The sequence below is a fragment of the Erigeron canadensis genome, chromosome 4 (genome assembly GCF_010389155.1).
Source record: "Erigeron canadensis isolate Cc75 chromosome 4, C_canadensis_v1, whole genome shotgun sequence".
NCBI classification, from domain to species: domain Eukaryota; kingdom Viridiplantae; phylum Streptophyta; class Magnoliopsida; order Asterales; family Asteraceae; genus Erigeron; species Erigeron canadensis.
The window spans coordinates 6,414,557-6,438,611 of record NC_057764.1 but is presented as its reverse complement, the minus strand read 5'-3'; the positions used below and the strand labels follow the sequence as shown (position 1 = coordinate 6,438,611).

General features: G+C 33.1%; 2 protein-coding genes across 2 annotated transcripts; both read right to left on the bottom strand.

The window, feature by feature from the left end:
* Positions 1-6,511: 6,511 nt before the first annotated feature.
* LOC122595634 (mechanosensitive ion channel protein 6-like) lies at positions 6,512-10,750 on the bottom strand. Its single transcript, XM_043768041.1, has 5 exons — positions 8,714-10,750; positions 8,516-8,639; positions 8,097-8,390; positions 7,152-7,354; positions 6,512-7,045 (listed from the first exon to the last, which is right to left on the bottom strand). Exons 1-5 carry the CDS (start codon positions 10,264-10,266, stop codon positions 6,757-6,759), a joined length of 2,463 nt encoding a protein of 820 aa, XP_043623976.1. The 5' UTR covers positions 10,267-10,750; the 3' UTR covers positions 6,512-6,756.
* Positions 10,751-10,833: 83 nt separating this feature from the next.
* Positions 10,834-22,253, bottom strand: LOC122595636 (serine/threonine-protein kinase STY46). Its single transcript, XM_043768042.1, has 16 exons — positions 21,796-22,253; positions 21,184-21,298; positions 20,157-20,230; positions 19,842-19,961; positions 19,424-19,478; positions 18,290-18,400; positions 17,616-17,666; positions 17,287-17,462; positions 17,079-17,186; positions 16,813-16,886; positions 15,997-16,172; positions 12,777-12,872; positions 12,277-12,357; positions 12,134-12,187; positions 11,796-11,930; positions 10,834-11,065 (listed from the first exon to the last, which is right to left on the bottom strand). The coding sequence occupies exons 1-16, from the start codon at positions 22,005-22,007 to the stop codon at positions 10,988-10,990; spliced, it is 1,716 nt and encodes a 571-aa protein (XP_043623977.1). The 5' UTR covers positions 22,008-22,253; the 3' UTR covers positions 10,834-10,987.
* Between the last annotated feature and the right edge of the window lie 1,802 nt (positions 22,254-24,055).

Sequence of the window (24,055 nt, the reverse complement as noted above, 5' to 3'; positions counted from 1 at the left end):
TTTATTTATTTCAAGATGGCTTATACATACTCTGTGTATAACCCGTTCTTAAAAGTTTTATTTATTTTCAAAAGAATTATTTTTCTTATTAAAAGATTTTGTTACTCTCAATTGTTGATATGAGAAGCAACGGATTGAACGCCTTTGTGTACTCCCTAGTTGTCTCATTTTGAACAATTGATTGAGTTAAATTTGTGCTTAAATGTTTTAATTGCATCCAACTTGTTGATGTAAGATGCGAAGGATTGAACGCCTTTGTGTACTCCCTAGTAGTCTTACTATAAACATTGTTGTTGACGCAAAACTTTGTGTTTCTTAACATCTTGTTCACTTTTAGTCTCTCAAATTTAATTTTTTTTCTTCCATGTATATATCACAGCAAAGATTTTACTCTATTTGACTTCACAAAAACCAATTTTTGCTCTACCTTTCTATGAATAACTTTTTTAAAATCTACCTTTGCATAGATTAAGGGGGAGTTTGTGATTTCAAAAATTTCAAAACTTCAAATGTGTTTTCAAATCATTTTCTTACACACATTTGATGATTTTCAAATGATTTTCATCAAATGAAGTTCGGTGTTTAGTTTGCACATGAGCGATTCATTCACTCCATGAACTTCATCATCACCGATGAGTTCTAACCCCGGAGTATTCAATTCTTTCATTAGATTGTAAGGGTATTTTGAGTGATGATGGTTTCGTGCTAATAGGATGGAGGGAGTTAAGTCGAAAAGTGAGAGGTTATGGTGATATGTTGTGAGAATAGGGTTAAAAGAAATGATACCCTTTCCTAAAACTCTCAAATCGCCGGGTACAACACATTTCTATCGGATGTCATTTGTTGATATCTTGATAAAGACTTCATGAACCCAGTGAAGCGATGCACATCTTTACCTAACCACTCAAGTATTTCTTAACAAATACTTGTTTCATTTCTCACGGAGATTTTTCACATTTCTATTGACTCTTCATTTGGAAGATGTTGATATTGAAAAAGGGCGACATTCTGCTCCAGTCCCCGACTTCATTTGATCACGTTGTGTCTAGAGCTATCTTGCTTGATCATTAATTTGATCCTTATTCATTTTCTTAAGACACATTTGAGTCATATCTTTGTGATATTATTGCATATCTATGTGATATAGCCGAACATTTGTAGTGATATCTTAATTGATATTCCACGATGATCAAATGGAAATCCTACCAATGCTAATATCTTTTCCAACGTTGAACGTAGGTCTCATAATTACATTTATGTGATTATTGAGTGAACGAGAAGTCTATCAGTGACCTCGGATGTTTCCTAAAAAGTCTTTAAGGATAATAAATTGTGGTTATCGAACGCCTTAGGTGACACTGACCATAATTTCTATTCTTTAAAGCAATCTCGTAGTTGAAAAGCTACAAGACCGAACTATGTTAGAAAATTGCTTTGTGCATAATTCAATGACACATAGGAAATCTGAAAAATGTCATACATTTCTATCGGTCATTTCATTAATCCTTTTGATTTTTGAACATGTTAACGGATCATCCTTATCCGGTTTTTCCATTTCTCATCTCACAAACACAAAAACCACCAATATCATACTATAACATTTGTATCAACAACTTCAACTGTACATTTTAGTTATCCTTAGGATTCTTTGGGATACGACTATTGAATTGAGTTGATGTGTTGATGTTTGATATTTCTCCATTCAAATCTAGTTTTAACTTGTGATATTTCTTTTTGTATTCAATCAATCAATGTTTGCATAATGACATTGGTTCCCAACTTTGTCATTATGAGGGGGAGAAAAAGATTATGATTGACTGAGAAAGAAAACCTTTGAGCTTGATTTGTGCAAACATGGAGTTAGTAAGAAGGTTGTAGTGAGTGTATGGAGGTTACGGATAAGAGAGAATATTTAGTATATGGGATTGATAGGAAAACTTGCAATTAATGGAATTTTAGTCAATTGAGCTCAGATCTTCAGAATTGAGTTCTTGATTTGAAAAAAGGATTTGATGTTCAAAGATGCTCCAAAATGCTTACACTCATGAATTGAGGGGGAGCATGATTAATTCAAGTTTTGTTCAAAAGATTACTCTCCAAAGTGTTTAAGTCAAAATGACAAAGATCAAAGCTACAAAAGTTGAAAGATTGATTGGAAGATTTAAGACAAAGAAGTAAAAACTTCGAAAGAGTCTTCATCAACACATTTCATTCAAGATCTTCAAAGTCATATAATAATACTTGATCAAGAAGCTTCAATGCATATATCTAGGGGGAGAGTTTAAGTTTTTGATACTTCATTCCAAGGAAACAAATTTTCATTCAAGAATTGAAGATTGAAAAACCAAAGCCAAATTTATACCTTCACAACTTCAAAAGACAACTCTGATTCATGGTTCAACAATTTTCAAAGATTCAAGATTCATTCATTATATTCTCTATTCAAATAGAACATTGAGAATTTCATCATGTTTTAACTACAAGAAGTCCAAGACCAAGATTGATTCAAGTTCTCTAGAGACAATGAGAAAGCTTTGAAGACTTATTTCATCACACCAATTGTCTTCACCATTGGGCTCATCAACTTAATTCCTACAAGACAAAATAACACGTACTTCATTCATTACAATATATCACTAAGGGGGAGAATGTTAGAAATCCAAAAATAGTGATAAATTGTAATTTAAGTTAGTGGACTTTGTGGTTGTTAAGACATGGTGAATTGATTTCTAAGGTTAAGGGACTAGGAGTGTCAATTAGCTTATTTGTAGATTTATACTATAAATACCCTCAACTCCTTAGCAATCATAAGCCTTTTGATCCATTTTTACATACAACTGAATCCAGATCGTTTCTCTCTCTCTCTCTCTCTAGAAAATCACACACACTAAACACACCAAGAACACACACACTTGAACCGCCATTGTTGAGATCGAATCTAGAGCAAAAATCGTGTTATTACAGTTCGTTAAGTCAGTCACGTGCCGTGCACTTGAGGACTGTTTTTGTCATTTTCTCACCCCAAGGACCAATAGTGTAACATAACTTGGGGTATGGTCCGAGTAGAATTGCAAACATTTGTACCGAAAAGGTAATTTGAGGTATAGTTCAGGTACCATCCGTTTAATGTACTCTTAATATTTATATTAGTTTATAAAAAAAGTCTTACTAATTTATATATTTTTTGTTTTCCATTAATAATTTAAATCTTTTAACCTCACTAAATACTTAATTTATAAATATTAACATTTATAATGTTTTGTTTCTATGTATATTTTAAAAAAAAAAATTTAATAGTACGTCAAAGAATAAATAATTTTTTAATAGAGCGTCAAAGAATAAATTTTTTTTAATAGAACGTCAAAGAATAAATTTTTTTAATAGAACATCAAAAATAAAAATATTTTAATAAAAATTTTTTAATAATATTACATAGTTTGTCTATATATATATTAAAAAAAATTAATAGCACGTCAAAGAATAAACATTTTTTAATAGAACGCCAAAGAATAAAAACTTTTTAATAGAACATCAAAGAATAATTTTTTTTAATATATACATAAAAACAAAACATTATAAATGTTAATATTTATAAATTAAGTATTTAGTGAGGCTAAAAAATTTAAATTATTAATGGAAAACAAATAATATATAAATTAGTAAGACTTTTTTATAAACTAATAAATATATTAAGAGTACATTACACGGATGGTACCTGAACTATACTCCAAATTACTTTTTTGGTACAAACTATTGCAACTCTACTCGGAACATACCCCAAGTTATGTTACACTTTTAGTCTTTGGGGTGAGAAAATGACAAAAACAGTCCTCACGTGCACGACACGTGACTGACTTAACGAACTAATAGACGTCCGTCAGAAATAAGTACTGTCCAAATAGGATTTTGCAACTTGAGGTGCATTCCGAGTGGAAATGTAAATGTTTGTACCAAAAGAGTAATCTCATGTAAAGTTTAGGTACCGTCCGTGTAATTTACTCTTTCTATAATTCTATCATCTACTCCATTTGTGTGTATACGAAATTAACTTGAATGTTTCACTATCGTTTTTTCTTATTTTTGATCGGATCATAAAAACCCATTTTCTGAAGATCTATTCCTTGAGATCATCCTTAGTTGTCTTCAATCTCTCTCTTTTTAATTAGTTATTAGATGTAATAATCAAAGAAAAATAAAACAAAAAAAAAAAAGAAAAATAGTTAAGGTTAGATCGGTTATTGTCCGTCAGATCGGTTGATCTGTTCAAATAAAATAAAGTTGAATTATGTTGTAAATATAGCAAGATTTGTTTAAAAAATTATTTAAAAATCTAAATAAAGTTAAAAACTCATATTCACTAAATCAAAGTATATATATATAATACCATTTGAATAACAAAGCATATAACGTGAACTTTCATCTATCGTATAACTAAAAGAAAATTGTATTTTCCAAGTCAACCATCGTGTTTGCATAATTAGATGAATAAACATTGCCATGTAACTATAACTACGATGAGTCAACACTGCCACGTAAGCATATTTATCAAGTCAGCCGTCGTGTTTGCATAATTAGATAAGTCAGCAGTGTAATGTAAGCATTGAATCCTAGTCACCAAACAACTTCATTTTTTGAACAAAATGTGTTTTGATTACATAACATAGACACTTTAAGAGATCGTTACAATATACTCACATTTGAGTATAGTTAGCTACACTGACAAGTCATTATCCTTTTTTAAAATACTTCATATTATTTGTTTCTCATTTTAACAACATAACATTTACGACCATATTTTATAGATCTACACCATGAAAGATTTTTTAATTAACCACTAGCCATTATATTAGGGTGAAGATCCCTTCAAGGTAAAGGGTCAAGTTACAATTATTTTAACTTTTTGATGAAAATCAAGAGCCATCTTTAAATTTAGGTCCTTAATTTTTATTCAAAGATCAAGATTACCTTAATATGACTGGTCATATTAGGATACCTTCCATTATATTATTGTTTTCATGTTACTATTCTATTTGTATTGTTTTATTTTTTGAAACAAAATTGTAATAAGTATATTTTGAAATTACCCGTTTATTAAACGGGTCTAAAAACTAATAGGAATACATGATCTCCATGAATAGAAGATGAGTAAATGAGTGGGAAGATTTATTGGTTGCCTCTTACGACTGAGTAAAGACGAAGCCATTGTATGTCTTAATTTAAGTGAATGTTCATTTTTTTCATTATAAATATTATATATTAAAATAAAAATACTTGTGTTTGTGTTGTAACTAGATGAATACCCGCATGATGCAGCTGCGGTATACTACGGCGATGGGTGGAAGTGAAAGCGGTTGATGGTAGTAATTTCCATATCAGCGTTAACAAAATTGCGGGTTACAAAATAGAGACAGTGGTTGGAGCGTGTCTAATTTTAGGGTGGAGAGGGTATTATGGGAATAAAAAATGTCCAAGGCAAATAAAAGTATTTCAAAGACAGAAATAATTAATGGAGGGGAGGAGGGATTTGCTTTATTAAGTAGTATAGATATAGAAAATCTAAAAGTATAAATTGGAAAGTAATAAAAAATAGTTATTGTTAACGAGCATGGTACTCGCGCAATGTGTCAATAGTAGTGGGGAATGTGGTCTGTTTTATTAGGGATTTTAGTTAGTTACGTAAATAAAAAAACAAAAAAATTTAAGGGTAAATCGGTATTTCAAAAACAGAAATATTTAATAAATGAAATTTACTTTACTAAAGAGTATAGATAAAATAGGTCATACAAATTGGTCGACGGGCTCGTCGAAATGGCCGTCAACGAGGAAGTTATTGCTAGGAAGCCCTTTGTAGCCATCCTCTTTCTCCCTCTTTCCTATTTAAGAAACGTGTTGATGACAACATGTGGGACCCGAGGAGCGTGGTTTTAGTCCGAAATAAATAAATAAATAAATGTTCTTTGATATTTTTTTGAGAGTAACGGCTACTTCTATTCATCTTATGTCTATTTAAAAACTACCATATTTCGACATAAATCAAAAAAAAAAAAAATCTATTTATTGACTACTATGTCGAGCTCAGACGAGGATTCGCGTTCTTATATAGCGAAATATACGAATCCGAAAATGTTACAAAAGTAAAAAGAAGAAGAAGAATCCTCAAGGGTGCCAAAAATACCACAAAGAACCATACACAAATAAACGTTTGTGAATTCATTACTTTGCTTCACAACCGGATTACCCATCTATTATTTTCGAAGGCGTTTTTGAATGCCCAAGGAGATGTTTATCCGTATATGTAGAGATATTCACTCCTTTAATGGCGTGCAACAATAGCGAATCTTTTTCAGTATTTCCAACATTCTCCAACGGATTGCGCTGGTCGACTCGGTTCTACATCTTCTAAAATTGTACTTCCGCTATACGACAATTGACGATTTTTTTTAGTAAAGTGAATTTTATTGTTTGAGCTTTTAGTCATAGAATGAAACATTGTTAATGACACATTTAATGATACATTGTTAATGACACATTTTTTGACGTCATATTACTCATCTATATTTACAAGAGTGCGTGCATATGGCGAACTATTTTTTCATTAATCACATTTACCATATTGATCATATATATATGAAACTCTTCAAATCACTTCTGCTAGTAATGCTAAGTTCCACTCGACTTCATATAATCCGACTATATGATGAACTCATCGCTATTGATGGACGTGGTAGGACTTCAAATTTGAACTCGTTTCCTTGCTTAATTAGTCGACCCCCACGTGGAAGGAACGCGAGCAGGCGCGACCGGCATTGGCATGCTTCGGATGTTGATATCAAGCGGTAACGTTTTCGATTCCATGTCTAGATCTTTAAAGATTCGCATCATCTCCTCGACGATCTTGCCTCTTCGCGTTAGTCTTTCCGTTATGTCTTGATGATTCATTTTATGTTGTACCCAAATCGATAACTTTTGAGTGTTTACATCAAACATGTCCATTGGCAGAACAATCGGGTCAGAGTACCAATGATCTTTATTGCTCTCAACATAGCTACATATAACATCAATATTAAGACAATTAATTAGTTACACATTCTAATGCCAAAATAATTATTTTAGAAAATTCGAGGAAAATATAAACGTGAATATATACTTACTCGAAAATTTTTTGTTTAATCGTCGCGATTTTGTCTGAAGGTGTATTGACATTGATCAAAAAGTCGATTGTATCCGTCATATCAGGACTACGATAGAAGTTGCCAATTGATCTTGTCAATAGAGTGCTGTTAGGATAATAAATCTTTTGATTGTCTCCTCTAAGAAAAATTGTGTTTAGAATATTCATCTCTTCCACAATCATCTACAATAACAAGTTAACTATTAAAACTAAGCTACAATTACAATAATAATATGGTTGTTATACAAGGAGGAAATTTCTTGTTTGATACTATAACGACATCAGCGAACACCTTGTTGAAACCACGTTAGTGTGACCGTCACTGATCATGTATCATTTCTGATATGATAATTGACGATAACTGAAATCTCTATGTCTAAGTAAATATATGATGGGCGTATTTACTCTTAGAGACGTAGAATAGGGTTTCCCATTATGTGATTGTAAATAAGAGGACTAATGGTATACACATTAAACACCACAGGGGTTGAATGTGTAATTACTAAAGGGTGGTAAGTGTAATTACTCTCATTATAAATAGATGGTAATTAACCCTAAGTTAAGGTTAATCACACATACATAATCCCACACAAATTCGTGTGTTTACTCCTCTCTAATTCGTGCATCATGTTCCAGCCGAAATTATCATCCCATTATTACTCAATCACCTTGTTATGGGAACCCAAAATCAATAGCAATTATGCTTTAATGTTCTTACAGGTTCCACAGGACGATTGGGGATGTTTTATCCCTCAAATCGAATCATGTTTATTCCAACACACCTCACCATATAAGCATGAAGCCCTGTCAATTTCACTAATTCCCATAGAGTTCAAGAGATGGGCAGACATTTTAGGAAACTTGTCAATCTAAGGAGTCAAACCTAAGACCTATGAGTAAAAACCAAGCATTAAATGTTCGATACCTGAGTTCCATCAATCTCACAACGATCCCCAACGTCGAAAGGATGAAGCACAAACAAGAAGATGATGGACTCGAATATGGTTTTGCAAGTATTTCCAAAGATAAAAGCGACGACGACTAGTTGAGAACTTATAAGAACCAGGACTTTAGTAGTCGCGATGTTTAGGATCACAAGGCAAATGATCAAAATGACAAGGGTGACCAACACATTCACCATCCGGTGTAGCTTGTTAACAGCTGTTTTCGTATCATTGAGTGTCAAGGCAAGGGCTCTTCGTTCTCGGAAAACATTAACCTGCAAGAATTCGAATGTAACTAACATATATAGTCACGAGAAATGGTATATCTTCTCAATACATGCCGGTTTAATCTAAAGTACTATTTGTAACTACTTTATATGTCAAAAGTTAGAATTCTTACCACCCAATTCTTCAAAGCTCTCTTTCCTACTCTTTCATCATCAGGTGATGCAACCAACAAAGACAATGTCTTGATAGCTTCATCTTCTCTTAAAAACCTCATTAAATCATCCAAATATATGAACCTGAAAACCAAAAATTAAATCCTGGATAATTTGTTTGAACTATATATGCTAACAAGTTATAGTGTAAAAATTACTTGGATCGACGCCTAGTAACGTTCATGAAAATGTTCCTAGCTGCACGTTTAGCTTCATGTTCACTGCGGATTTCTGTTCCCAGTTCATCATAGTATGTACCGTGTATATGCTCATCTAACGTTGTCAATGATCCATGGCGAATAATTTTCATCAATCTTTTCATGTTCCAAGCCGAGACGTTCTCATGATTCAACCGATGCAAATGATCAATAGTTATGCCTTGATCTTTCCCATCTTGTTTCCCATGTAACCTTCCACTCCCTATCCTCCCACTAATCGCCCCCTTTCCTCTAAACGAATAACTCCCCAATTCTGAAGCCGTTCCATCGTTCTTCCATGCCCTTGACATACTCTTCTCTGCCAGTTGATTGTTGTAAATCTCGACCAATGGGGGCCCGGAAAGTATCTCAATTACATATTGGTTGAACAAAGCATCTTGAATCCTATCAAAGAACTTGTTCACATGGAATGAAGATGCAAGAACTTTAACTATTAGAGTTTTGATTAGCCACAAAGACGTCGCGACAAGCATACACACCATGACCTTGTTTATGACCTCAAGGAGAGGGATATGAAGGGCTGCAACTGTCTCATTGAATATCGAATTCCAAGCTATTAAAACCCACAATAACCATATACAATTCTGAACTGGGGTCCGAACTCCATAGACAAAATATAAGACACGTTTTCGCAAAAGGAAATTCCTTTCGATGAAGAAAACAGCTATCCTAACGCACCAACCGGAAACCACCCTTCCACATATCAAAACAAGGATTAAAAGCTCCCATTGCCACATGAAAAGTCCCCTAAATGATCTTTGCTTCCATTTTGGAAATTTAAGGGTGCATATCAATGATGCTACGATCAGAAAAAGACTAATCCATTGAATAACTGTTAATGCATCAAGTTTATTGTTTTTTAAATCACCAGGATTATCGTCAGAATATAAAGACTCATCCTCGTCGTCGTTTTCAAATCTCACCGAGCCACGTGCTAGTAAACCGGGTGTGTGTCCGCCACCTGATTTAGGATAAGGACCCGAATATGGAATGTCTGGTGGATCCATCAATCTAGATTGTGTAGTTTTAGTTCTTACCAAGCTTGCTCTCCTTTGAAACGATGTACATTTCAAAACCTCACCATTACCATCATTATCAGGAATGTAGCTTAAATTGCTTGGAACTCGTCTTTGTTGATGTCGATTTTGTAACAATCGCTCATCTTCGTCATCTGATGATGAGGAGGAGGATCCTTTATTGAACCTGTTGTCATTGTTTTCAAAAGATTGCTTCGAATCTGAAACCCTATTGTTCATATTAACGCATTCATTATCAATTACACCTCTGACAGGACTCTCATAATCACCACTATCCTTCCAAAACTCGTAGCTGGGGCTGCGCAACATAGCACGACCACCATTCTCTTCCTTATCCCTATTATGACCATCGATTTTTACGATGACTTCGGTCTTGTTTCCACCGGCATCAAACTGTTCATTCGGTTTAGAGCTGCTAGATTCGAATGCTTTTTTGTATAGTGTAGGATTCTCCATTGCATTACCTTAGAAAAATCAGCTGAAAAACAATTCCAATCCTAGGGTAATACACAATCAAAAGATTGAGTTATTGAAATTATTGTTATTATTAGAATGGATTAGAATGGAGAAATCCAGAGCAATATATATATGTGTTATGCAATCATAGAATTGACATTGCTCTGGATTCTACCCTTCTGAAAACGGCCTTTTTACATTAAAGGATTTGCTTTTTGGTTTTGGAGATATAGAATGTTTAAGTTAATGGCAAAACCATAAGTTCCAATATTTGGAAATATTAAATCTAATCCAATGGTTACAACATTTGCATATCCCGTTCAACTTGCGAGTGCAACCGATAAAGTCTATTAGTTTTAAGGTAACAATTATTTGGCGTTTTACTTCTAATTTTGTCAATCAAAATGTCGGCTAAGTTTTCCTTTCATATAAGCTCAAAGGGCCATTGCTGTTATATGATCGGGTTGAAAGTCGAAAACCACATTTCTAATATATAAATGAAAAATAGATCCCCTTCAGCCTCTTATAACACGTTATTCTTTAAGTATAGTCTATAGTATCAATAAATTTTGCAAGACCGCCTTTGTCTTATTCAGTTCACTTGAATATAATATACGAGTGTAATGCATAAAGTACAAGACACTCTCATAAGGCGACTGTGGTTGTTAGAAATGAAGTATAGAAAATTTTATAAATTAATTAACTCATTTGTGTTTCGGTTTCATTGATGTCCCCGTCTAAGCACAGATAGGAATCCTTTGTCCTTGTCCTTTTTCCGGTCATCTACTTCTTCTGCAACCTGAAAAACTCCAAAGGATACAATGTCCATATCAGGATACCTAAACAAGTCCATTCGTGCCAAATCAATAAAATTTTAGATACAATTCAATCATGCTAGATTAGAGCATCCATGTATATGACTGTGCTATAACACTAATGTAACTTTAAATATGTCAAATGAGCCAATGGAGAAAACGGTCAAAAAAGCAAGTTTAAATATGGGTCTGGCCTCTCAAAAAAAAAATATGGTTCTGATTGGTTTGGGTCAGATCGACCGCCTACACATTTTCTTGGTCCTATTTATATATATAAATAATGTGTTGAATATGATTACAGAATTTGGTTACGAAAAATGCATACTAATGAATTGTAATCTAAATACTTCAAATAAAGGAACTTCGTAACTTCGATAAATTGGAGATATTGTATAACTCGGATGCCATTTGGAAGTACAGGTGCCTATTGAGCTTGAGTGTATGTGGATGGCAATCTAAACAAAATCCTTATAATTCTTGGGAAATTAATCAGAAAAGAAAGATCAAAGAAATGATATTCCCTTTTAGTAATTGTGATTGATGACATGGCAAAATGATGTAGTGAAATGGGACAAGAGAAACCGTGTATGTTAGCTATCATCTCATCTTATTATTAAAAAAATAAATTAGGACAAAAGCTAAGAGCATATAGCATTGCTCAACAATAGAAATATATAGGTTGAACAGATATAGTTTAATGTTTAGATTGTGTACCTCCTTAGATATCTGCTTTAGAATCTCAATAATTTCTGTAAAGTCCGGTCTCAAACTTGGGTCTTGTTGCCAACATTTCTCAAGCAAATCAGCAAGCTTTGGAGGAGTATTCTTTGGAATTGTAGGTCGTAACCCCTAAATACAGAAAATTGGAGTGTTAAAAATTTTGTAGCACCATTCGTCCCAAAATACAAAATATATTTATGGTACACTATTTTATAAGTTGTTTACCTTTATTTAAACTATATGCAGAATGAAACATTAAAATTTAACAGGGACAATGAATATCTATATATATATATATATATATATAACGGAAGTAAGGATTGAGGCTTCACCTTTTGAACCACACCAACAGCTGCCTGTAGCGGGGTTAAATACTCATATGGAAGCTGGACAAACAAATATACAAATCATTAGAGCTAAATAAATTGCAGATACAATTAACTGATTTAATGACTTATTTCTGGACAAAATCTACCTTTCCAGTAAGCAACTCCCATAATACAATCCCAAAACTGAAAACATCGGCCTTGTGATCATAGGGCTTGTGTTCAATGACCTTCATTGTTGAGAAAAAGTAGAGAAATATATAATCAGGTAGGATTAACATCAAACATGCAAGCATTGATTAAGATCAGAAACGGCCAATGTAAGCAATTCCGTTAAAATGTTTGGTAAAAACTACAACTACATTGCATCATTTTCACTGATATAATCATTTTTTGTTTAATTATACGAGAAAAGAATGTCTATTCTCCAGTCACTCCAATTCAGGCGCTCTTGGAGAGTCCATGCCTGTATGATAGAGTCGTTGACATCCAATACTATACAACAAGGGTGTCCTAAAAGTTACCAGGAGACAATGACACAATTATTGGGCTCATGGAGCACACGGGTAGTCGATATATGACTGTGAATACTTGATGGATCAAATGTCATGTTTAGTATCACATGGGAAATTTAACATTAGAGAGGTACCTCAGGAGCCATCCATCGGTATGTCCCCGTTTCTGCTGTCATGACACCAGTCTGAGCCTTCACTCTTGCAACACCAAAATCAGCTACCTTAACAACCTGATACCATAGTTTCAAATAATATTTCAGCCCAGCATCATAGTAAATAATCTGAACTATGTTGTTCAAGCATATTGTTCATTAATGAGTTAAAACGAAGTGAACGATTTTGACAAGAAATTAGCATGACATTTATGACGGAATTACACAAGTTTCTACAAGACTTATTCACATTGAATATTCCTATGGTAGGTACTACTAAATTTCGACCCATTATAATAGGTCATATTCAAGTTATGTTCATCTCCATTGAGATTATAAGATAATCCTTTGGCCTTTTTAATAGGATTCTAAAGATCTAATTATTTCGCTTCCAAACCAATTGTGCTACAAAATGAAAATTTAATCCTAGAGCACACACGCAAGCTAACAATTTCTCATGAACTCAATTTCTATCCAATTCAGGCTGAGCATATTAACCCCTAGAATTGAATCAAGAACAACTATGCCTTGTACAAAGTATTTGTCTATTAAGATTTGTAGTCTTAAGTAAGGCTTAATAACACATGTCTTCCTTACAATTGTTTAGCTGTAGGTGCAAGAGAGTAAATTTTTTAATTTTTAGGAAAACACTTTTGCATCACAGAAGATCATCTGTATATGAACCAATACAGCTGCGATGTATCAATATCTGATCCAACCATTTTGATTGTCTTTTGATGAAGTTAATAAGGTTGTTGTCACAAAATTCTCCGCTAGTGGGCCACTTCTAAAAACTCAATCGCCAGTAGAAGATAATCTGCATATCTATCATCTTTGAATTGTAAACACTCTATTCCCTCATTGAAATATTTGATCCAACGACATTGGTGTCTTTTGATGAAGCTAATGGATAACATAATCAAATTCATTTAACACTAGACGGTTATCTGCATTTCTATCTCTTTCGGCTTGTGAACAGTCTTTCCTGTTGTTAAGACCGAGCCATATATTCCATCTTCTCAGCATTTGGTCCAGTGAACACAAAAATCCTTTGAATTTCTTAGCAACTTCATTCTAACTCCATACACTTTGCTTCAACTTTCTTGACTCATCCGCAACATCTATATATTGACTTCATGCGTCTAATACCTTTTTATATCCAATTCGACATGTAAAGAGTTGATGAAGTGCATGTATCGTATCACGTAAAACCCACTTTCATGCCCTCATGCTACATATTTATATGGGACGTATCCGATGTTTTCAACTCATGCTTAGTTGTAGTGAGGTAAGGAATTAATTCATATAGAAGCATAGTTTATAGTAGGGATTATTACCTGTGAATGTAACTAACTATGACAAAATGTCTATGTTATGTAAAGATCTTGTAAAATATTTATGTTATGTGATCAACTTTCAACTCTCGATTATTGGATGTACCTGACCAATAAAAAAGTTACACCTGGCAGTTTATATGGTTGCCACATATACCCGGTTACATTCAATAACCAGGATTTGAAAGTTCATTACATTACATAGACATTTTACAAGATCTTTACATAACATAGACATTTTGTCATAGTTAGTTACATTCACAGGTAATAATCCCTTTATAGTAAACACATTCTAATATGATTGGAAAAATTAGTCAAAACAACATCCTTGAACATAATGTGAAAGTTTTTGAAAGATTTGACTTGGGATTAGACCTAGGGGCCTAACTTACAAAAGCAAAAAAAAAAAAAACATGTTCCATTTTTACGCAATAATCGTCTGAGAGTCTCCATAACTCATGCCGTAGAACTAGTTACAATCTGATGTTGAGCATTTACATATTATGGTTTACAACTAGAAAGGGTAATAAGAGTCGCTGCTTTTATAGGCATAAGAAAGAATTTATGATATGATGCATAAAGAAATTTTCATATCCTTTTATGCATTCATTTTCCGTCAATTAACCCCCCACCCCCCACTCCAACGCCCTATTACTATTCCGACAGCCATCCTATCTTCTTAAATAAACACAAACCTGCCATAATTTCAAACACCACCGCCGATACTGATAAAAACACCAAAAAGATTATCGCCGTAGAAGTCCCACATACTGTTGAAATACTCTCACAAAAAAAAAAAAAAAAGTCTAGTCAAATCCTCTTCTTTTGACGTTTTCCTTACTGGAAACCTAATTTTTCCGGATTCCCGGATCTGTTTCACCAAATATATGTTCCTTTATAATATTTTTCTCGAACTAATTATAATATCCCACTACCGGTATAATATCCCACTACCGGTATGGCGGTATTGTTTTTGTTTATTCCGAGATACCAGAAGTTACGTCTTAACCATTAACATTGTCTACCACCATCATCACCGCTAACTAGAATTGCAATCTATAGGCAACTTCACTTAAGAATTAAGATGTGCTTCAAAGGGCAAGGTCAAGTTGATTGCTTTAAAAGAAAGCTGCAGATATATCCGACTCGACTTGTGCTAAATGGGAAGAACAAATGACATGTAAAACGAATAAATTAAGCATGTACGAGTTAACAAGCAATATCTCACTTTGTTGAACTAGTTTCAAATGACGCTAGTTTAAAGTCAAATGACATTAGATGAAGACTCTCATAATTGAAACTAATTGTGCCATATTACATATGTTGATGAATCATGCTATTACACTTGTCACATGCTAGGTTAACCCTTGATTAGTCTAAAAATAGAGGACGCATGTCACATACTGAGATTGTCAAACAAAATGAAACATACCTTCTCACTTAAAATGCAAGTAACTCTTATTGAGAAAATGGATCTGTAAAGATTAAAAGGTCGGGCATATAGTACTCTTAATACTTTAAAAGCCCCTAAAATAAAAACTTTCAACGTATTAGATGATTACTGAGAAAAGTATATAATATTCATGTAATAATATTAACTTGATTTGGTTTGGATGAATAATGATCTGGGTCAGCCAAGCCTAGTCTAACCAAATCCATTTTGAAGCATCTAAAAATTGCATGATTTCAACATTTATCCACCCGTCCACCTCAAGTAGCTCTTATGTCGTGTCTTAAGGTTCAGCTTTAAAAAACAAAGAATCTACATAGTAACTTGGTTACGACTAATTACGATCAACAAGACATAATAATATAATATGTCACCTAAAAAGTAAATGTCAAAGCTATTGAAAGACTAAAAATCTTACTTCGTGTTCATCCATCAGAAGATTTGCAGCCTTGAGGTCCCGGTGTATTATGTTATTCTGGTGCAGGTAGTTCATACCCTTTGATATATCTATTGATACTTTGAGTAACATAGGAAGCTTAAATGTACCCTTTTGTTTGTGCAGATAGTCATAGACACTTCCACCGCTCATGAACTCTGAGTTCAGCAAGAGTAAAGATAAGACACTATTAACATTAATGAGTTGTTAAATATGAACTAAACATATTAAATGCTGCCGCCGCCCCTTGAGAATTAGAAGATTTTGACTTGAGCCATCGTCCTATTAGTGCGTTTGACTATTTTTTTAGATATCTTGAATAGCCTATGATAACGAGAAACTAAAATGGTCTCGTTGAGCAGAATTATTAGCGCCAACAAAGTGATGTGATAGCAATAAATAAATAGATGACTTTGCATATAGCATGACAAAATAAGAGTTCCTTTTGCAATTTTCTTGGGAATGATGTAATGCAAGTCATTACATTAAAATAGATGACAATTTTGACCATTCAATTATACATGGATTGACCTAAGTTGTGCTATATTACAAATAGATCAAATGAGTTAAACTTATAAAACAAAATATAGCAAGAAAACAAGCAAAAAGATCATCTGAGCATATCATTCTATTCATGGTATTAGTTATAACCATAATTTATAGTTAAAAGTTAATGCAATCAAATTTATCAAGCTAACTATCTACAAAGAAACTACGTTATATATAATTGTTTTGACCCTTGCACAGTCTGCCACCTCTAAGAATCAGAACAAATTGGTCTAGAGAACATGTTATTACCAGTCACAATGCACAAGCTTGGAGGTTTGGTACATGCTCCTATGAACTGCACAACGTTTTTATGCCTGACTTTCCTGTACATAATAGCACACAGTAAATCTTAGTGAAGTCACATATATGGAACAATTATACAATTTCAAATAACAACTTGTAGACTAGAACTGATTTTAGTTGACATAAATAAGCTAGTAGCATAAAAGATTTATCAGTTTATCACGCCATGCAGTCAAACTGTGCTAAAGATGCACAATTGATTATCCACTAACCTTAAGATGTAAACTTCTTGAGCAAACTCTTTCTGCAAATCTGAGTTTACACGCTCGGTTTTAAGAATCTTGATAGCCACTTCTTGACTACGATACGTACCTTTATATCTAAATCAACACACACATCAAGTAAAAAGGTCAAATATGTATGTGACCAAACTACAAAATTTATCAATGTAACAAAATACTTCTGGTTATTAAGACTTACAAATCACCATATGATCCAGATGCAACTTTACGGTCAAGAATCAGAAACCGAGAATCAATTTCCCATACATCAGTCCCGTCATTAGGTATTGTCAGGTGACTAGGTTGGCAAGGTGTGCTTGCTTGATCTAGCTCACTTAATGTAGAGGATGAATGTTGGATTAGCCAAGATTGTTTCTGCTCGGAAACCAACTTTGCAGTTAAAATTCAACGATGGTGTCACATCAGAGAATTAGCACTAAGAAAATATGCTCTCTAATTGATTCCAATTACAATAACATATATAACGGGCACATGTGAACTCCAAAGACATATATGTATATATCATACCTCAAGATTACAAAGTTCTCTTTCCAACGCTGTTCGAAGCTGCTCGGTTTCCTGAACATATGAACAAGAACTTATTATAAAAAGAGCATAAAATGAACCAAACATCATGACTGCATTAACCCAAAAAAATGATTTAACATTTATTTGTGTTATAATTTATAACTTATAAATGATGAAAAGTGTAGTAGAAAATGCTATGAGTCAAATATTGACTTGTAAAATTACTAAACAATATAACTAATGAATCAAAAACAAACTGTCAATTGGTATTTTTTTTATTATCTTCATATCTGGAAACTTAGGTAAGTTTTTTAAAACAGTTCTGGTTATTATAGCTATATAAAAATGTATCTCTTTTTGCTATTTAAGAAAAATTAGTTGGTAAATTGACCAACATTAATCGAGAAACATGCAGAATGACTCGTTTAAATTTCAATATGTTTTTATAGTTTGCAAAAATCAATGAAAAGAAAAGTGCTCCCTATATTTTCTGGCAAGTGATGAGATTGAAATTATATATAAATTTGGATTAGCGCGCATTTGATCTTCGAGACATAAGTAGAAAGAAATCCCTGAACCTCAAGTCAAATTATACAATTGAGAAGTAGACAATAACTATAGAAAACAAACCCATGCAACTAAATTTCTTATCTAACTTTGATCCTACAAGGTACCTCATATGGCCAACCATCAACAACAAAGACATCTAGTGAGTAGCGATCTACGGTGGAAAATGCATGGGCTTCCTGAATGTTCAGTCCCACTTCTGCTAGCAAGGCAGTTAACTGAAAATTCAGAAGAAAAAAAAAAGTTAGAGTATGTGAGCTGTCATAAGCTACTCAAAATTAAGTTCATAAAAACAAAGTAATTCACTCAGCATTCTCACCTGTGCTGTACAGGTAAAGTCTAAAACGAAAACTATACTCAAACTTTCAGAAGTTACTACTATCCATGGTATGCAGTACCACATTTTGAATTAAAAAGGACAGATGATCAAGTAGATGCAACACAAAGAAGCATAATATATAAAGTTTCATCATTAGAGTATTCAACGGATTACTCTCATAATCATGTCCATGTGTTTGTGACTATCCGGTAAGAACAATGCTCATGTGGCTGCCTGGCTGGGAAGCTAGAGAAATGGAAGCTGCCCATCGATTTCGATTCTAGTGGGATCTAATATATGACAAAGAGGGATGAAGACTCAAGCCTAATCTGGAAGATAGCTTAGCATTTGTGTCATGATCTATTTTATTTGGATTGTTAGTCTTACCAGTGGCGGCTCGAGGTTTGTAGAGGCCTCAAACGAAATCAATTTTGGAGGCCTAATCCATTACGATATAAATTAAAGTAACAAAAAAAGGTAGCTCGACTTTTGTTATTCAACTACTAGTAATAAAAAAGATGTAGATGTTGATACAAAAACTAAAAAGGCGTTACTGCAATGTAAATTGTATAATGATACTTAGTCCTAAATCCAAACATTAAGTCTAATATACAGAATATTGAGGCCTTGAAAATTTGGGGGCCTAAAACGATCGCCTAGTCTCTTACTACTGTTGAGCCACCTCTGAGTCTTACGTAGCACTGATTTAACTTCTCTAGTAAAGTAGTAATCAGTTATTTGCTTTTTACATATATATATGGCATGTCATATATGTGTTGAATGTGGCATACAGTCACATTACATGTACATTGAAGTTCTGATGTTGTTTTAAAATCATCGGGGTGTCCCATTACCCCAAATAAATGTCCATCTGAAAAATCCAGATGCTCATGCAACAACTATTAAGAAAACAAAGCCGCACCTGGCTCAACAGCTTTGGTTTGTCTTCTGTTGAAAAGGTAATCTCATGCATGGGCCTGTATAATATCATTAATAACATTTTAAAGAGTGATACAAAATATAATACGTAAATGATGGAAGTGCTTTTAACTCAAGTAGAAATATGTATTATGAGTATACACCATTGAGAAAAAACATACAGTATATAAAGTGAGAAGCATTATTTAAATGGACCCAACGTGAGAAGCAATTAGTGAACCTCAAATTATATTACCACGTGCTAATGGTTTAACCAGTGTTATTAAAACATGGGTAAAATGGATCAAGCAATTAAAGTGATTCTTACAGAGAGACATACATCTGCTATTCCATAACAAAGGTCTTATATCTCTCAAGCCAAAGCAAATAAAAAAAATGTTTGATTTTATCCACTTAAATACCTGCGCATAGTTGAGTAGCTATTTACAGCACTATCACCATTCCGAACTTGAGACTCATTAGCTTCAAGTGCAAGGGCTTCAAGGTTAGGTGATGAACCGAAGGCTGGTGGTGGATGAATGCTGTCATAAATTAATGATCATTCAATAAAACGAAAAGGCATATACAGAAAAATAAAACCTAAAGAAACAAGGACAGTGGCCATTTAGATGAAATGAAATGAAAGGAGTATAAGAGCAGCAAAATTCTACTCCCATTGAGCTTTGATAAGCTAAACAAACAGAACTTTGATTATTTTATTCGACTAATATTATTACCTATTGGAAGTTTGGTGTCTAGGAGAGCTAGAATAAGTTAAATCATCCGAACTAACATCAGTTGTTGGAGAAACCTGCATAAAATTCAGAGCTGCTAAAATGGAATGAAAAAATGAACAATTCCGTAAAACTAGACTTGAAATAGGAAACCAGAGATACCAAAAGACTGAAAGAGCATTCTGAACCATACCAAATTCAATATGTAAAGATGGAGATAAAAACTTAAATCTCTTATACATTAGTTCCAACAAACTTAAAGAGTAACTATGATTATTAAGTTTATATATGAAACCATAAACTACACAAATAGCACACATTCTTGGTAAAACTTATGATGTGTCATGTCCAGGCCTTCTTTTTATCTTTTAAAAGCAGTCCTGAATGCAAGAGAGACTGAGTTCTTGTAGAGCTAGTCACTTACTACAGCTCTTGAGATACTAATTATGTCATGATATGGTCCACAACTTATGAAGGCACAAAATGGCAGTACACGATACAGATCAATCATGCACAAGACAAAGAAAAGTCTGTTTACAGGAAGAAGAAAAGATACCGAGAAAAAATCCACTCAAACTCAACCTTAGGCAAAATACATGCATCTTTCACTGTTAATGCAACAATGGAGAACCAAGGTGTAAAAGCAATACACAGAAGAGGAAGTCTAAACATTAGACAGACTATTTCATGCAGCCATGCCAATTGAAGACATAAGTCAAAGGTTGCTAAGGTTGGGCCTTATTGGGAGTGAAACATTTTATGTCAAACAGTAGAGACTACACAAATTTACAATATAGATAAGATAAATGTACAAGACTGGTGCCAATGAAATACCATAGAATTCTTTTGTTAGTAAATTCATTACAACTTCTAACTAAAGAAGATCATATTGAACCCAGATTTAACATATGAAGACGGTAGATATGAAAGTCCCCATCAATGAACAATAAGGTAGACATCTTGACCATTTAGGGAAAAAAAAAAAAAAAGCAGTTGAGTCACTGCCATTCAAGGTCAATTAGCTAATTACCTGTACTAGCCGGACATCAAATGCAGGCCTGTTAGCAGGATCGTGCGCTAAATGCAGTAAACGTTTGTGCATGAGTACATCTTCAGCCCTTTCCACATTTACATCAAGTGCATACCTTCAATACACCAAATCAAATTACTTAACTATACATTACTTATGGCTGCATTATTATCCATTTCAATCCTAAATTTCATCAAAGTAAGAAAAACATAAAATGCATATGATTATCATATAATCTATTTTCACTAACATCATCTTATATACAACAAACTTCAATTAATAATCAAATACATATATTTCCATAATCTTGCCAGTTGAATTATGCACAAATCACCCGTTGATCGGTTAAAATGCATACAAAAACAAAGCAACTATTTATTTATTCATAAAATACAATAAATTATTAAATAAATTATCCACTTGTAACCTACAGTAATAAAATTTCAAACTCAAAACCGTGGCAAAACTCGAAATAATAATTCAATAACTAATTGAAAGCTGCATTTCACACACACACACACACATACACAAACACAATCAACAAATTCTCATTTTTATCCACATGATCTAACCTTATAATAATAATTATATAAAATATATATATATATGTACCTTGTAGGCAGGCGATTGAAATGAGCCAAAAGTTGATCATCAAAACCAGCTTCATTAGCTTCTTCATTATTAATCTCTTTAAGTCGGTGAAGAACTTCATTGTAAACTTGTAACTTCTTCATCTGTTGCCGGTGACTGTTACTGCTATTCGCCGCCGTCGTCCGCGACGGCGATGATTCCACACTTCTACTACTACAGCTTTCCATCACCATCACACACACACACACACACTTGTTCTAGATTCAACTAATAATCCACCGCAATTCTAATGCTACCTTTTTCCCGCTGTGCAGATATTTTTATATATATCTTTCACTCTTTCTCCCTCTGTACATATAATATATAAAAATAAATAATTTTATTTATATTTTATTTCTATGTTTATTTAAGTATTTAATAATTTATTTTTATTTCTTCCTCTCTCACACACAAAGCAGGGAGGAACACATATAAGTTGTGAGCTTTTTGTGTCTTTATATATAGAGAGAGATAAAGGGAGAGAGATAGATTGTGTATTTGTGTGTGAGGGAGGTTTTCTTTTTTTAAATGATTTATTTATGGCGGATCCTTTTAAAGATCTGAGTCGAGCCATATTGACTCAGCTGTCTACGTTTTATAAGTAGGACTATTATTTTAGTTTCTATATATATACAAGATTTGACAGGATATTTTTTAAAAGTATTGCTTCAAATTTCGTGTTGTGCCTGGACAGTCAAAGGTCGAGTATATATCAAATTAATCGGGTCTGCATTAGAGACTTCTTCTGAAGTGAAATTGTTTATTTCAGATGTTCGATGAGGAAAAACCCCTACTAATCCGTCAAAATGTATGACGACTAATAAGCTTAAACTATGCCCCTCAGATTTGAACCCGAAAATACCCAAATCAAGATCTCATAGAGGGATTTTCGTGGACTGTCACTATGTCCACCCCAAGGCTTAAACACAAGACCTCTTTAATGGGGATGTCGTTTCAACCACAAAGCTAATGCTCAAAGGCCGACAGAATAGTTATAAGGACTAGATGCACATTGTAAGGTATTATAACAACGTTAAATTCAAATCAACTATTTGAGTATAAGAAAATTTTACACAAAAATTTTACGAATTAATATTATTTTTTTATGTTGTTCTGATTTGTAGTGACGGAGCCCAAAAAAAAATTACGAAGGAGCACTTTTAAAAGTTTTTTGTCAGACTTTATCAGAGTCACATTCTAGAATATGTAGAAAATTAAGCCCTTGTTCGAGAAAATAAAATGGATCCCTGAAATAATTTCGTTTCCTAACATCGAGTTTAGCTTATGTGTATGTGGGCTATGGGAACGTATGTCTTTAACATGAACATCGCTCTTTGTAATTTTTGAGCGTATGGTGGACGAAGAGTTGCATGATATTAAACAACATAAAATAAATTCATTGAATCAATGATATATGAAAAAAAGGTAACTGGATGGCGGGAACCCCCTGATCATATTTACCGTTTGATACCCACTAATCTCTCAACCAGAATAATGTCCAGGTGAATCTCAATCATTTAATAATCCCTTGATTATCTTAAGTTGCCTTTGGCAGGCCTCGAACCCGGGATCTTTCCTGGAAAGTAACAGTTGGTGGCTACTGGGCTCTTACTACTGGTTTGAAATCAATGATATATGTATATCAAATATATAATATACTACAAAATAATTAGCTTGTACATATCTTTCCAACATAACTAATGTGATTGTTATTACCATTAGTTATTTAAAGTTAAAAAAAAACTATATTATAACAATATGAAAAAGTAAAGTATTTTTTGAGATACAATTATACTATTAATTTAGTGCGTGTTTACATACTAAATTTTTGTTTTTTTTTTAAGAAAAAAACATTTTCTTCCATTTCTCCCCTTTTTTATTATAAATTTAAACAATTCAAAATTTTTATTCTATCAATGGAGGTTCAATATCAAAACTAATGTATTAAAGATTAGTAACTTTTATCTTTTAAAGAAGAAACTTGTAACAATGGAGGTGACATTTATATATATAGTTTATTTATTTTTAAGTTATTAGAGATAAAATTATAAATATATAAAAATTTATATTATACCAAAATTAATTAGAGTGGAGACGTTTGCTCACACTACCCTCATCTTAAATACTTTCCTAATGATTTGTTATAAGCAAGGAAACACATTAACAAATAAGCCAAAATAATAAGTATGAATAAAATAGACCATTCACATATTAAATTTTCAAAAGCGTTAACAATGACATA

What these genes read in the sequence shown, in the direction of transcription:
- LOC122595634 (XM_043768041.1), bottom strand. Translation starts at nt 10,266, where the DNA reads ATGGAGAATCCTACACTATACAAAAAAGCATTCGAATCTAGCAGCTCT. An exon ending in GAGCTTTGAAGAATTGGGTG is followed by an intron (nt 8,391 to 8,515) that starts GTAAGAATTCTA and finishes GAATTCTTGCAG; the next exon opens with GTTAATGTTTTCCGAGAACG. An exon ending in GTGAGATTGATGGAACTCAG is followed by an intron (nt 7,355 to 8,096) that starts GTATCGAACATT and finishes TTGTTATTGTAG; the next exon opens with ATGATTGTGGAAGAGATGAA.
- LOC122595636 (XM_043768042.1), bottom strand. Translation starts at nt 22,007, where the DNA reads ATGGTGATGGAAAGCTGTAGTAGTAGAAGTGTGGAATCATCGCCGTCG. An exon ending in TCTGGATCATATGGTGATTT is followed by an intron (nt 17,187 to 17,286) that starts GTAAGTCTTAAT and finishes GTGTTGATTTAG; the next exon opens with ATATAAAGGTACGTATCGTA. An exon ending in CAAGAAGTTTACATCTTAAG is followed by an intron (nt 16,887 to 17,078) that starts GTTAGTGGATAA and finishes TATTATGTACAG; the next exon opens with GAAAGTCAGGCATAAAAACG.